General features: G+C 33.3%; 2 protein-coding genes across 6 annotated transcripts; both read right to left on the bottom strand.

Moving 5' to 3' along the window:
* Positions 1-1,632: 1,632 nt before the first annotated feature.
* Positions 1,633-2,767, bottom strand: LOC18043729 (CASP-like protein 1F1). The gene is made up of 3 exons (XM_006436859.2): positions 2,428-2,767; positions 2,230-2,335; positions 1,633-2,060 (listed from the first exon to the last, which is right to left on the bottom strand). Exons 1-3 carry the CDS (start codon positions 2,640-2,642, stop codon positions 1,839-1,841), a joined length of 543 nt encoding a protein of 180 aa, XP_006436922.1. The 5' UTR covers positions 2,643-2,767; the 3' UTR covers positions 1,633-1,838.
* A 6,225-nt stretch (positions 2,768-8,992) lies between these two features.
* Positions 8,993-16,038, bottom strand: LOC18043728. 5 transcript variants are annotated; one of them, XR_002905940.1, is made up of 6 exons: positions 12,911-15,593; positions 12,494-12,772; positions 11,666-11,746; positions 10,124-10,705; positions 9,276-9,425; positions 8,993-9,166 (listed from the first exon to the last, which is right to left on the bottom strand). XR_002905940.1 is itself a non-coding variant. In XM_024185535.1 (6 exons), exons 2-6 carry the CDS (start codon positions 14,177-14,179, stop codon positions 9,369-9,371), a joined length of 2,268 nt encoding a protein of 755 aa, XP_024041303.1. In that variant the 5' UTR covers positions 14,180-14,645; positions 15,884-16,038; the 3' UTR covers positions 9,214-9,368. The 5 variants fall into 5 exon arrangements, 4 of the variants coding, with proteins under 4 accessions (XP_024041303.1, XP_024041302.1, XP_024041304.1 ...); XM_024185535.1 differs by lacking the exon at positions 8,993-9,166 and adding an exon at positions 15,884-16,038 and having other exon boundaries at positions 9,214-9,425; positions 12,911-14,645; XM_024185534.1 differs by lacking the exon at positions 8,993-9,166 and adding an exon at positions 15,603-15,865 and having other exon boundaries at positions 9,214-9,425; positions 12,911-14,645.
* Positions 16,039-16,339: the final 301 nt, after the last annotated feature.

Raw genomic sequence — 16,339 nt, 5'->3', positions numbered from 1 at the left:
AAAATTCCACTCATATCTTGCCAATATTTATAATTTTGTTATTTATTTATTAGTAATTTTAAAAATAAAAATAAAATTAAAAATTAAAATGGGGAAATGGGTAGGGGATGGGGATTCAACCTCATCCCCGTCCCCTCCCCGAATAAAAAATTGGGTAAAAAATTTTCCCCGTCCCCTCCCCGAATAAAAAATTGGGTATAAAATTATCCCCATACCCTCCCCGAATGGGGAAAATCCCCGAGGGTACCCGTCCCCGTGGGGATTTTTGCCATCCCTAAGTATACCAAGAAAAGGAAACATGCACATAAAATTAATAATCTATCAAAATTTCACATAATTATTTCTTCCATAAAAAATAAATTGTAAATAAGTAAATAAGACTTACTTTCAATTAAATTCTTACTCTTTTAAATAACTACCACCAATTCATTTAACAAATGTGGTAAAGTCAATTCTGACGTAATTAAAACCCTAAAAAATAGGAAATATTTTTTTTTTCATTATTGTTTGGTCTCTCACATCAGTTGATGATAGTATGATGCGTGGTTACGCTGATGGTAACTGAACTCACTACATTCATAATTTCTTTGACCAAGAAAGTGCACAAAGCCATGCTCCAATGGCTTAAACTTGTGTATTGTTCTCCCAAAATTCAAGTCTGGCTCATGCTCACACTCAATTAACTTGACCTTTTCTTTGAAAAGTAGGGCTGCTTATCATAAGTTTTTTATTTTAAAAAATTATTGAAAATAATGCATGATATTCATAAATTAATTGGTGAAATAATATAATTGATTTATATAAATTTTATAAAAAATTATCAATCACTTAATAAATGATATATCATATAAGATAAAATTTAAAATAAAAATTTTGAGATTTCTATTGAGTGAAAGTCAAATAATGCCATTGAACGAATACATGACATTATTTACGAGGGGTCTTTTCATCTCAACGTATTTGTTTGTACATTATCTAGTCTCTTTTTTGCATTGCATGTTATGCTCTTCCAAAATTAACCATCAAATAAATTTTCACTCATTTGTGTCAACAATTTTATAGCCAATTGGGTTTGAGAGTATTAATTCCCATTGTCCTCTCCCTTCATGAATGTACAGTTGGGACAAGTGTCCGTCTTTTGAATTCATTATTTATAGACCGTTTAATATATTTATGTCATGCCTCCGGGGGTTTAACTAATGACTTTTTAAATAATTTTGTTTGATTGAGCCCTTGTTTAAATGTGAGAGACATATGCACTCAAAAAATCAATTTGGCTTTGATCACTTCTATTTTTTAAAAAATTTAATAAAAAATAAAATTTTATAACTTATACCGTAATAATTTTATTGGATACACTCAGTTTTTTGAATTCTCGTACTTTTATAATATGTAGTTTTTTCAATCATACATTATGAAAGATTTAAGTACACATAATTTTTTTTTTCTTTAAGAGAATTTAAAATACATATATCATAATTCTATTGGATGGTCCATAAAACATCCTCATCGTATGAAACTTCTCTAATAATCCACAATGTGAGGACACTTCACAAGTGCTATACATTGTTGTTTTAAATTTTATAAAAAAAAAATCTTACAATATAGATCTAAAAAACAAGCTCAGAGAAATTAACACCATATTTATTGTTCTCTTCATATCATTTTCTCTAATACTAGGAGAAGAAATTATACAAAGATAGCCTTGTGACATCTTGTGGTTATTCTCACACATATTATTTAGTACAAAAGGGAGAAAGCATAAAGGAGTTTTGCTTTTTTATCAGGTAACATTACAAACACATACACATTAAAAAAAAAAAAAACTTAATCAAATTCTAAGCATGAAATTGCCTAGATCTGCTTGCAGAGATGATTGTGAGAACCAGCAAGCAAAGGAAGGACAAGTATGATAACATAACTGAAGCCGTCACCTTGTTACAGAATTTGCCAAACTGTTCACAAATTGCCATCCATCCTATGTGCTCGTTACCGTACCGTCCAATGTATCCAACTGCTGTCGCCGCCGCACATCCGGCCAGTAACAAGGACATCGTGAACTGCATGATGATTCATCATCACCCATTGGAGAACAAAAATTATAATTTTTACCTTACATCTATCTCTCATGAGTCGAATGAACTCAAGTGGCTAGTCAAAAAAAAAAAGGACTGAAAGCCACTCAACAGCGTCCGTGGACTTTAAATTAAACAAGTTATGTACACATACCAGATCATGAAGGAACAACAAGAAATAACTTGCGGGTACAATGAGAAGATAGAGCAATGAGAGGAGAGAAAAAGCACTTGCAGCTACGTTTGCAAAAGCAAAGAACCTGCAATAATTTAAATGGAGGATTAGTAATTAACATGGGATTAAACTAAAAGGGTCTTTTTCCCTTCTTTTTTTTATTTAAAAAAATCTCACTTGAAAGCTGAAGAATAGCTGTATCGAGCATCAAATGGGATCCCAAAAATGACAAGGTGTTGCTTGCTAGTGAGAATCACCCAGGTGGCAGCCAATGCAGTTGCTATGGCCAAAATCCTCAAGCAAATTTGTGCAACATGGAAACGTTTTTGATATTTTAGAGGTTGATGATGAGGTTGGCTTTGCGGGAACTTAATGGCTTGGGAGCTTTCCATATTATGATATATTTGGAAAACTTGCAAGTGAAAACAAAGGAAATGTTGGGGCAAAGAGCAAAGAGAAAGCAAAGGGTTATGCGGTTCAAGAAGAAGAGAGTGAGTATTATTTATAGGAGAGAAAACTAAGCAACATTTTAAGCGCAAATATAATGATGTGATTAATCTTCCCCTGGTGCGCCAAATTTGGTGGTGGGGTCAGAATGTCAAGTTTCAATCCCGAACACAATCTGAAATCTTCCTCGTGATTTTTGGTTCTGGATGATCATGTAGGTCGTTTGATTTTTTGACTCTTGTATACCGGGACTTAGCGGTAGGATTTGGATTTTGGACTGATTTATTAATGGATTTTATTTACATTTATTTCAGAGAAAGAAAGTGGAGTGAAAATTAAAAGATGACTTCAAAAGTAACACTTTTTTGCTTTTGAATAGCACAAACCTGCCGTTTATAATCAAACAAAATTTCATTAAGTGCGTGAGTAATTAAATTTCTTGTGTCCGTTACATGTGCCACAATTATAATTATAAAGTTTCACTCACATGAAAGAGCTTGAGAAGTAATTCAATCAAATGCAAAGTTAGATCTACGCCTAACATTACGGTACAAATTCTGTTGCTGAGTGTGGGGAAAACAACTATGATTGGCAAGGAAACAATCTCCATCTTGTCTGTAAATTCCTACACGATTATGGAATCCCCAAGATATGTGTATGTATTTCCTTTCTATTCTTATAGAGCACAAATGAAGTTCCCTTCGTTGTAAATACAGTTCATTGAGTATAATATAAGTTTCTTTCTTCATTTTTTTTATAAGATATTACAATAGAAAAATTGTTTGACCTAAAAACTTAAATTAATAGGTAAGAGCCAAATAAAACGAAAATTTTGTGTTTTTTTTTCACTCTTTTATTTTAAATTCTTCAACGACGACGACAACAACAACAATATAATAATATTTTTTTCACTCTTTTATTTTAAATTCTTCGACGACGACGACGACAACAACGACGACGACGACAACAACAACAACAATAACATAATAATAATAATAATAATAATAATAATAATAATAATAATAATAATAATAATAAATTTTATTATTATTATTATTATTATTATTATTGTTATTATGATCATCATCATCATCATCCAACATTGTTTTAGTTTTGTTGAAAATTCTCATGTGCAAAAAAACACACATATTAAGTTATGTACTTGAGTAATGCATAAGAGAGAGGAAATGCTTCTAATTAAAATCCTTGCTAATACAAATCAAATAGTGGATTAATGAAATGAACCTTCAAATCAATCAAAACACCAGCATTAAGGGCGGCGATTGAAGCCTTACATAGTAATGAAAGAGGTGGCTACTGCCTAACATTAGAATCATTCTGCCTAGTCAACTAACCCTCCATTAATAAAAGCAGCATCCTATTTATGGAAATTATTCAAAAAATTGATTTTGATTTTAGTTTTCTTCTGTGATTTGCTTGGTTTTTTTATTTTATTTTTTCTTGTCCTTTTGTTGAATTTCATGCTGATCTTTATCTATTTTTCCAAATGTGATCTTAACGAAATGGTTGCTTCTCCAATTGCAAAGATGTTTATCCCCGTTTCTGCAATTGGAGGCAGACACGCCACGTTTTGAAGAGGGTCCTTTGCTATCCACCACATTGAATGCTAGTAATTTTGGAAGCTACAAGCTGGCTTCTTACAATTTTTTGGGTTTTCTGTTGTCGTATTATATATATGTAAGGTCACTCACTCTATTAACATTTATAGAGAGATTTTAGAGTATTTTTATTGTAGTACGCTCGTTTAATGTATATATGATATGTGTGCATGAATTAAATATAATTATTAATTACATAATAATTTTTAAAAATAAATAGACACATATCATACATGCATTAAGTGAATGTAGTACAACAAAAATACTCTCAAATTTCTCTTATTTATGTTATTAAAATTTAGCTATCAATCATGCAAACAATGCATTTTCTTTTTCCTTATTTATTACATGGTTATCATAATGATGATGGAGCTATTTTTTTTTTTATTACATGAGACTATTTCTCAAACTACAACTTTTACATGAGATTGTAACTGATATTTACAAATCAGATTATTACTAAGACCAACTACATCAATGTTTATGGAGCTCTGCCCAAATTTTTAACCCTCACTAATATTCGAGAAATATATACTCCGCTCACACTAGGGTAAGGGAGAAGACTGCCTTCACTCAATTATACATTATAATTAAGGAAGGAAATATCTCTACATTGTATTTGTGGGGGTTTGACCTACTGCCCTCCAACTTGGAGGTCAGCAGCCCTAACCACTCGACATTTGGCCAAGTGGCTGATGATGGAGCTAATTAAGCTGAAAGTATTTGAATCATTTGAGTATCTTTCCCAGATTTTTATAGATAACCTTCGAAATCAAATTTATAACAAAATGAATGCCTCAGTTACTTCATAAGTTTTTTCACTAAAAGAATTGTTTGTAGATTGTTTCATAATCCTGACATTTTTTTTAAGTTATAATAAAATCACATTATTTAGGTGAATAATAATACTAACGATCTCAATTAATATCTCAAAATTTGAGTTTTAATTGATTTAACTGTTCACATTAGTTAAGACTCAAATTTTAAGATAATAGTTGAAGTCTCTAAAATTTCTCTTATGTGAAATTCTATTTCCGTAATTAAGTTCATAAGATTCATGGGTTTGCTCTATTTATGTTACGGTTAATCATCTTTGATCAAAGAAACTTTTATTTTTCATGGGGAATTTTCACATCATCATCATCACGTTTCCGCTAGGTTATCATCACTATTCCATGGATTTTATTCGAGTGATCCTTTACCCCCTTTGCATAAATTTGGTTCTGCAAAAGAAAAAAAAAAGGTCGACAATTTAAGCTTATATATATCTATTATTATTATTATTATTAAACACTAACATGATACTCTTTTAATAAAATTTACGAATTGTATCAAGTTAGTAATCATGATCTGAGAGCTTCGAAATAGTATACTTTCAACTATTTCCATAGAATTAATTATAAGTAACTTTCATTTTTATTTCTAAAATAGAAGAGTCTTGTTCATATCTACGCGAAAACTCTTTTGAGGTGAATGAAATTCATCAAAATAAAAAACCACTGTTTTAGTTGATATAGACAAAATAAAAATATGTATAACTGAAGAGTTGAATTTAGAACTGAATTGCATAAATTGGGATACCGCATTACTTCTCCAAACAAAACAAACCAAATCCTGAATTCTTTTTTTTTTTTTTTAAATAATGATATGTAGACGATGCTATGCTGAGTCATTTAATTCGATGCAACACTTTCAGAGGTTAAAAACAATTCCTTCGGAATCTTCCGGTAAAAGTTGGTAGACCATGGCACCAATCTTATGACAGATATTATCAATGGCCAGTTAATTTTCTACCAAGAAATTAGAGAAAAAATTGGGTTTTATAATGCAACTTATCAGACTTGCTAAACGACAGGTCATTGTTGCATATGGTAATGGTGGGCAGATCCGAATTGGACCAAAAAAGTCTCGGGTTCGGTTGGTTTTTTGGTGGTTTGGTTCGGTATTTTTTTTAGAAAAAACATAATATTTTGATTCGGTATCAAACTGAATATTTTGGTTTAATTTTCGGTTTAAAATTTCAAATTCAAAAACCGAACCGAAAAATTTTTAAAAAATAATTTTTAAATTAAAAATGCCACGTGACATTTAGGGATTGGCTGAACCAAACTGATTTCATGGCATTTAAGGATGGGTTGAACCAAACCAATTTTTTTGATTTGGTTCTATTTTTTCAATTTCAATTTGGTATTTTATAGGTTAAAAAAAATGAATTGATTAATATTGAAATCGAACTAAATAGAAATACCCAAATCGATTTTTTAAAATTTCCAAACCAAACCGATGCCCACCCCTAACATATGGTCGGGTTGTGTGATTGTCATACATAAATTTCTCTCTGAAAAAATATTTTCGCTCGTTGCTTTGAAATTTTTTTTCCTTAATTTCTTTCTCGTGATCATTTTGGACTCATTTTTTGATGCGTTAGTAAAATTTGCTATTTCTTGCATCCGGACAAACGAATTTTCATAAAAAATTGCCAAGAGATTTTCTTACATTTATTTTGGATATGAAAACAATTTCTTGCACCCACTAAACCTACATCACCATACCAAAAGCCAAGAAGTACTTGTTAAGTGCCATCGCCAACCCTACTTTTTGAGGAATCACTCTTCCTATTTGTAAAACAATATCATATAAAGCCCTATACTAACATTCTTTTAGCATTTTAAATGTACTACGAAAAGGGAATGTCTATTATAGAAACCTTAAAAGCTAGTTGAGAATTGGCTCTTAGTTTATAAATATAAATAACAGTAAAATGAAGCACAAATTATACAAAGGCGAGGTTAAGCATAAGCTACATTGCAAATATGGATGAAAAGCTATAAGAAGGCGCCAAAACAGCACCTAAGTTTTCTCCTCGTTAAGGGAGCTATGACCATTTTTTTCAACCTCCTAAATTTTCAATTTGCTACTTTTCTTGATCTATGTATCATTCCGTTTTCAAAGAGAACTCATTCCCTCTATAAATCTTTCTATTTAATGGTCAAAATTCAAGCCATACCATGGTGCGTTAGCAATTTAGGGATGATAAAATTTGGATCCGGATCCGAATGTAGGTGCATCTGGATCCAAATTGAAATTCTTATATCCGGATCTGCGTCCAGATCCGCAAAAATATATGCGGATCCGGATGCGAGTAATATCCGCCCGAATTGCGGGCGGATATTCTGGATATCCGGATCACAAACATTAAAATTTATTAATTAAAAATGTAATTTAAAATTCAATAATTTACCTAATAATATCAAATAAAATCCAATCATAATTAAACAAACAACAATTTAATACTTAGAATAACACACAATGCCATAAAGTCACAAATAAAAATACCACATATGAATCAATCCTCAAGAATAACATAAACCTAAGTCTAGCATCATCACAAATTCACAAATAAAATTATAAAAACACCACAAATCCATATAAAATAATACGGATCCCAATATATTTCTTAATTTAATTTAACTTCTATACTTTTTAATTAATCCTATTATATTTTTTAATTAACTTTTCTATATTTTTTATTTAATTTTAATTTCATAAATAATTTGATTAAAAAAATACGGATCCCAATATATTTCTTAATTTAATTTAACTTCTATATTTTTTTAATTAATCCTATTATATTTTTTCATTTAACTTACATATTTTTCATTTAATTTTAATTTAATAAATAATTTAATTAAAAAAATAATGCAGATCCGGATATCTGATTTTCCGAATGCATTTACATCCGAATGCAGATCTAGATTCGCGTGGATCCTAATTTTAAGTATCCGGATCCGCATTTTTTAATGTGCGGATCTGAATTTTTCCAGATCCAGAAGATTTGGACCCGGATAGTTTTGCCAACCCCAAGTATAGCTTCAAAGTTCAAGCCATGCCATGGTGCATTAGCATCTAGTAGAGCTTCCTAATTAATGCTTCTGATGAGAATATAGGAAATTACATCCATGGTAACCATTGATCATTATCAAAAGCTACCCATGCAAACAATCCCCATATGCAGATAGGGATAGATACCTTTCCAAAGTACTAGGAGTTGACATTTTCAAATTTTATGCTAATCCACTTAACTTGTTGATTGTGATTTCCTAGCTGGAATTGATGACTAACAAAATCTAATAACAAAAAGGAAATGAGCTTTTTAGTCTTCCTGTTTGATCTCTACTACATTTAAGGGAAGAATGTGAATACGCTTTGTTCATAGTAATTAAGCAGGCAAGTTCTAACAAAATCTAGGGTGTGTTTGAGAGTGAGGTGCCGTAGCTTTTAAGCTGTAGCTGCTGTGGAATAAAAGCCACAGCTATGAAGTAGAAGTTGAGAAATAAAATTTGCTAAGCTGCCAAAGCCGAGCTACTTCAACGCTTCCCAAACGGGCTGCTAAGCTCATGCAGCTGCTGGTGTCGCATGGAAACAAATCTGGACCTAATGAACAAGCTGAGCAAAGTTTCAACAATTTAATGCAAATTTTGGTGAAAATGATGGGGATTATTATTACAGTAACCACTGGCCAACCCCCTTGACATTCAGTTCATTCATCTAATAATTGAGGAATTGTTTGGCAAAATGAAAAGGACAGAAAGTGGAAAATGTCAATGGTATCAAATTCATTTCCAAAAGCCTTGCAGAACTAAGCCCTACTCTGTTATCCTATTAGAGCTATTGAAAGAAGATAAGCATTTTACATCAATCATGAAAAATGTAGACTTGGGCTGTTTTAGATTCACTCAATTTTCATACAAGATGGGAGGATCTTAACACTCTTAGATGTGATTGGAACTTCTGATCTAACATTAACTTCAACAACTCCAAGGCATGTGTAAGATTGATTACCAAAATGACTGAAATTACAAAATAGATAATCATTCAGGAAAATGGTTGAAATCAATAAATTAAATCATCTACTTTTTATTGAATAAAATCTATGTGCAAATAAAATCGGCTGGTTACCTCATCAGAGACCAGATTATAGGAAATTATCTGTACACATATATACAGAAATGTACAAACCAGCTTCTGAGCTGTTAAAAGATACTGGAAACTCTAGTTGCTGATGTCAAAATACTTTGGATCAGATGGGAAATCATATTCCACATGTAACTGAAAAGAGAAAAGAACATCCTTGTTAGATAGGACGAAGGTAAAATCAAAGCTCCAGCATTTATCAATTGCAAGCTAAGAAATGGCTACCAGACAATTTAACAAGATATCAAACCATTAGTAATATTTTCCAAATTCATATTGATTTTGAATAACATGAAATTAAGTCTTCAAAAAACTAGTTTTAAAGTGAAAACAGCTTTAATATATTTTAAATGCTTTGGGAACATACTCGATTCCTTTCTTCTCATGATTGAAGAACAAATTTGATCACCACATCACCAGATCATAAATTCCAACAACGAAGAACATGATTCCAGTAAACATCGGAAGCATAAATCTAAATTGCCTCATTTATTTCTTGGCTATAGTTTTCATTGATCGGATGCCATGACATTATAACCTCTCAGAAATAACAAACCATGTACATCTTTACCACAACATGGAGCCTATAGATTTAGTTTTAACTATTATGCATCTGGAAATATCAGCATCCTCTTAAGAACCTCCATATCTTAGCATTAGTAAAGGAAATATCGGCATGCCCAGTGAAAGCAAGCAAGCAATCAGTAAATATGACAACCACAAATGCTCAGCCAACAGATAGCATTGTGCAAGAAAATAATAAGCAGATTGAGCACATACTTCTTGATAAAATAATTCTAAAAAAATCAGTTGAAAACACATAAACATGATACCTTGCCCTCGTCAGCATCGGAGTGGCGTTGGGGAAATACGACCCTCATATCACTGTACAAGTAGAAGCGCCGCTCGCCTCCAATATCCTTGTTTACTGTTGGTGCACATAAAGGATTGGATTTGCACCTATGGATCGACCTTGAACATCTCTTTGGAAAAGGGCATAAAAAACGAAGGTGAAGAGCATAGCGTAGAACACCGGAGCCAGTAGTATTCTTGTTGACCCTACAAGAACCATTTACAGACTTGCTCACATTTCCTTGGCATGCAGATGAATTGCTTTCCTTCCCAACTGTGTTGACATATTCACTATTTCTGAATCCACAGGAAAAACGGTCAAAATTTCCTTTATATACAGAGCCCTCAGTTTTAGTCTCTTTTGCACTCTCATTTGGAGGCGTACACAGAGTTTCGGGTTTACTTGAACTGGAAAAATCCCCACTAATTGGTAAAGATTGACTAATGGCTGGAACAGGAAATGGCTTGACAAAGTTTCTTATCTCAGAACCTTGTTGTCTTCCATTTCCAGGTATAGAGGCAGGCGCAGAAGAGGCTAAGGTGATTTTTTGGCGGATAAACGTCTATTTGGATATGCACAGGATAAACAGAAGCAACCATTATGAGAACCACAGCTCATACCAATAAAATTAAAAATAAGGAACACAAAAACAGATTGCCACACACACACACACACATATCAGACTAGAGGTTCAGACATAAAAATCACAATTCTCTTTACAAACTATTAACCAGAAATGTGAATGTGTTATACATATCTTCACAACCCAAGGTGTTTTATATTGGTCTTAACTCACCTATGTTCAGACTGCTTGACCAGAAATTTTGGTCAACTGAATCATTTATAGAAGTTTCTACATAAGATGCACTTGAATTACATTAAATCATACAAAATACTGATCATGCTGCATGATAGTTTGGGATTTTAATTCAACTAATGTAGTTAGAAACCTAAAACAGCAGAAATTCAGTTATTCAATTGAAGACAGCTTGGAAAGAAATACTCGGAGATATATTCAGATTGAACTTTGCAGAAGGAAAGTTCAGTGCTTGGTTTAACGTCATTTAGGCCTAGTGGCTCCAATTGCACCGCCCACAAACTTCTCCATCTAACCTCCCTTATATCATGCATGTCATTTATGTTTACATTATCCACATAAGCACATAAATGTATGGTGGTAGAATAATAATTCATCTGTGGGCATAATTTTCCAGTGGAAAGAAAAGTTCCCTAACCGAACAACTGTTCAAATAAACATTAATATTTATCCTATTATGGCACATATATAGAAACTCCGTCTTCTTTAAAAGCAGAGAGAACACACGCACAAAAAGGGTTGTGTGCCATATAACATACACTCATATACATACCATTGGTGATGCAGCAGGATCTAATAGTATATAGCAAAAAATATATTGCCATGGAACAAATCATTGAGATCATAGTGAAAACAACCGATAATCATAAAATCACAGCATAGCTCATGGCATTAAAGCATCATAACTTGTTTATCCAGGCCTACCTTAGTACCAACTGGCATGTCACTCAAATCATAGTTACAGAAGAAAGTGTGAATAGGTGTCTTCTCTGGATTACTGAGAACCTGCAAACGGTTCAGTCTGTCAGATATGATGGCTGCTGTCAAACTATATCACCATTATACATAGTTATATACTTTTTCTATTTTTTGGTCAATTTTTGTAGATGAATAGATATGTCTTAGACAACCGCCAATATATCGCCATCTGCATAAAACATAATGGAAGCAGATGGCATCAAGCACTTGTTGAATAGCCATGTGATTATCCTCATGACATATTCACTCTTTAAGGGGACTTCCACATATCTTTAAAAATGCTCAGTAAACAACAAAGATAGAAGCCCAAAACAACACCAAATAAATGATAAAAGAACTTCCAAAAATTAAATGTTAAAGCAATTAGAAATTGATCAGCGGGAAGCTTTTTTCAAAATATATTTGCAGAATACTTAATAACTGAAAGTCCAAAAACTTAATCAGCATAGTTTAGTAAATTAGACCAAAAAAATGAAAGGAAAAAGGAAAAAAAAAAAAAACCAGAATAGTCCAACACCACTGGCTGTAACTAGAAGGAATGTAATACCCATAAAAAAAATCATTTTATAATAACATATACAAGTGGGCTAAGTGTAACTAGAAGGAATGTAATATCCATAAAAAAATTCATTTTATAATAACATATACCAGTGGGCTAAGTGCGTAATACATTTCCTAATAGATGAGGTAAGCACAAAAACTCTTTTGAGGCCATTCCATTCAACCTAAATGCAATACAAGATTAAGCGTCATGTACCTAACTCAATAACTAACCAGTCTTGAGGATAAAATATCGATTACCAATTGTATGCGTCCTTTCATTGGTATATGCAGGCGCCTCTTTTCTGCTTGAGAGTCATCGGTGCTAAGACTCCTTTTCAGTTTTGGGCCTCCACACTTGTTTGATGGTGAATGACCTGCGAGATATATTGATGAATAGTATAGCAAATAGTTATCTCCATCGACGCTATTTACTGCAAATGGAAGTTTCTGAGATTTAGGAGAGAAATTTCCTCCTGTCACATTGAGAACCGCCAAGAAACCACCAATTCTCTGAATATAAGAAATGAAAATTGAAGAAATTAAACGTAAGTTGACACAGGAAGAATAAACAATTTGGCAATCATACCATGAATAGTAACACATTACTACCAACAAAGAAACAGAAGATATAATCATATAAATGCTAACCTGGCTAACTTTTCCAGATAACAATCTGCCCGACAACAATGACTCCTCAAATGAGCCAACCAAAGACCTCCTAACCGGCAGTCCACTTAAACTTCTAACCAACTTTACACATTGAGGAGCAAGGTCTAAATCTGGACCCCAATTCCATCCAGTGCCAGTGGCAGCCTCAGCAGTAAACAGATCAATGTTTTTCTGCAAATAATCAAAATCTTCCAGTGATTGACTTCGAGTCCTAAAACCCTCATCCTTTTGGGAAGACAAAATGCCCGAGAAAGTTCCATCAAGTGACTGTTTCATATCATTCAAAGTTATATAGGCGTCATCTGACTCTTTTCCGACATCCCTGCATCTTCCCATGGATTCTATTCTTTCAGGGAGTTTTGGACCAAGTGGAGATAAAGACAGGGGAGGTGATCCCACATTTTTCTTAGGTACAGCTATAGCACCAGTTGAGGACTTAACCATAGTTGGTTCAGCAGAATATTTACATTTCGAAGATCTTAAGTGATTATGAGATTGCCACTCCTTGTTCCCAAGGAAAGGACCATCAGTAAAAATATTGGAGTTTTCTCCACAATTGTTGCCTTGCAAGCTCTTCCATTCTGGAGAAGTAGATGTAGACCAGGTTGGAGAATCAAAATTATTGGAGTCACCAATGTGTGCTTTTTTATGCTCTTGTGAAACATTTAAAGTGTATTCACACTTTTTGTCCTCGAAGGCACTTTGAAGATTGCCACCACCAATGTCCAGAGTGTCACCATCAAATTGATTAGGTCTAAGCATTCCACTCAAAGGCGACAATACACGCTTCCTGACCAGTGAACCAGTGGCCTCAGCTGCATTGCCAGTGACACTAACCACAGTAGATGATGACAGGTTTCTATTGAATACACCGGCGGGAGAATGCAATTCTTTTGATTCAAAACCCACAATCCTAGGAAGAGGTGTTTGAATCTGCCCAGTTTTGGAAGTGAGCTGGCCATTTAGTTCCAGAGATCCCTTCTTCAACCTATATGTATTTGTTATGCCATCTTTATACATTTGCAAAGCATCCGAGCTAGGAAGCTCTGCAATGATTTTACTACGGAATTCTCCAAATGAAGAGCAGGGCAAATCCACCTGCATTCTATTGCCCAAGTTTCCTCCATGCACACCACTCAGATCGCATTTGCTTACGTTCACAGTTCGAGGTGATGTTTGGACAAACGTGCTCAGTGATGCTGCCACTTCCTCGGCAATACCAGTGGAAGATACTTGAGGCAAGCCCATCTATGAAGCTGAGTAATTGTCAGTCCAAATTTTTCAAAGGATACTCTTTTTGTTACCTTAATATCAATCTCGTGTGCTACGTTCCTTAACCTTTTAACCATTCAAATGCTTAAACATCAAAATCCATTTTCATATTCCCAATCAACCAATGGCACTTGAGTCTCCAAATTACATCATCACAATTAAACAGCACTTAATTAATTGACTAGCTAGAATTCCCACAAATGAATGGAATACTCTATCCAAAATCGGGTTCTAACCCTATGGCTTAGGCTGCTATTATCTATCTACCAAATTCATCACTATCTCAACTACAGCTCCTTCATCATATTGTGGCAATAAAAAAGAGCAAAGTCCAGATGTCCAGACAGAAATGGCAGAACATTCTCTCTTGCTTTGTCATCTCTGCACCAGCCAGCAAAGAGACAAGTGCCATTCATGGTTCATCAGAAACCAATAAACCATTCTGGAAACACATTCACAACAAAACAAGCTCCATCAGTTTGTAAGCATTAGATATACAGTCAACAAACTTGATTCTCTAAAACAATGAACCATTCTGGAAACACATTCACAAGAAAACAAGCTCTATCAGTTCATAAGCATAAGATATAAAATTAACAAATTTGATTCGTTAAACCATTTTTGCACCCCTCTTGTCACTAAACAACAATTAATCATCTTCCACATTTAGCTCAATAAAAAGTAAATGACATATAGATATGACTTAACTTGGATCAAATTCTCTCTGAAAATAAATGATAGAATTACAGAAATTCATTTGTTTTAAATAATAAAAATACAACCACAGATTTTCTTAAAATTTTTATCCTTTAAAGAATTACTGATTATCTTTTGATAGCTCAGATGGCATTCTCACACAAACTTCGACAATAACCTAATCACCAACAATGCATTAATCAGCCATATTAGTAGATAAGATCCAAAAGCCAATTCCTCAATCAGAATCTAAAAGAAATGAAGGGAAAGGCACTAATTGCTCAAAAAGATAGATTCTGCACATAGCTGAGCTAAGCATAATACAATACAAGAATTCGTTCAATGTCATTCTTCATTTATACAATACCAAAACAACAAGAACCTAAAACCCATAATTTATTTCCTTCCTTTCTCCCAGTTTCAAAGCAACCAAACAGATAGCAACAGGAGAAAACACACCAACACTCTCAAAGATTGCAACTCAAACTAACAAAGTCGGTGCAATCAGAGTCAAGAGTCACAAGTTTCATCTAATAAACAATCAATTAAAACACACCACCGGCGAAGCTCTTGATCATCATCAACAACAAAACAAACAAACTAGCTCGCCTAAGATACATCAACAGATCAAAACAAGAACAAGAAGCGTTTCTATGGTCAATCAAATCAAGCCAAAGAAAAAAAAAAAAAAAAAGACACCCACATGGCTTTTTATGTTCTTTTTATTTGATTTTTTTTTTTTTTCACTCAAAAACTTTCTTCTTCTAATCTTCTTTATTCTCCTGCCAGTCTCCTCTTTTCTTTTTACAGTTCCACACATTTCCATATAAATACTTCTTTTTTTTTTCTTTTTCTTTTTTAATTTCTCTCTCACCATATCTATAATTTTATCTCTTGATATCTATTTAGTGATTTGTTTTAAGCCTCCCATGTTTGAAAGAAGTTGCGCGTAATTGCTGGCTTGCGTTTGTTGAAAATTTTTACCTCAATTTTTTTTGGCAACGCCCACAGCACCACCCCACCACATGCTTGCTTTCGTGTTCCAAGTTGCGTTTGGGGGGCCCTTTTTTCTTTTCCTTACGAGCCTTTGTCAAATTGTCACGTCTGTGTGTGTACTGTGTACGTTAACTCACTTTAATGCCATAACTTGCTCTGTGTATTAATAATTTGCTATGATGCCCTTTGGTTTCACTTTCATTCATAATCATGGTGTAGACCAATGCGTGCCACCAGTTTCGACATACCCTTTTCTTGGCCACCGTAATGTGGCTTTAAACGCCATCCAATCAATTGTAAAGTTAGGATATCACCTCGTAGTAGCGAAGCCACAACTTATATTTGGGTGGCTTTTTTTTTTTTTGTTTGGTCCAATTCAAAGCTTTTCTATTATATAACGTAACTTTATTAATAAGAAATTAAACACATACTTAACGAGGGAAA

This window comes from Citrus clementina, unplaced genomic scaffold (genome assembly GCF_000493195.1).
Source record: "Citrus clementina cultivar Clemenules unplaced genomic scaffold, Citrus_clementina_v1.0 scaffold_4, whole genome shotgun sequence".
NCBI classification, from domain to species: domain Eukaryota; kingdom Viridiplantae; phylum Streptophyta; class Magnoliopsida; order Sapindales; family Rutaceae; genus Citrus; species Citrus x clementina.
The sequence above is the reverse complement of the archived record's forward strand: the minus strand, read 5'-3'. Positions and strand labels throughout refer to the sequence as shown.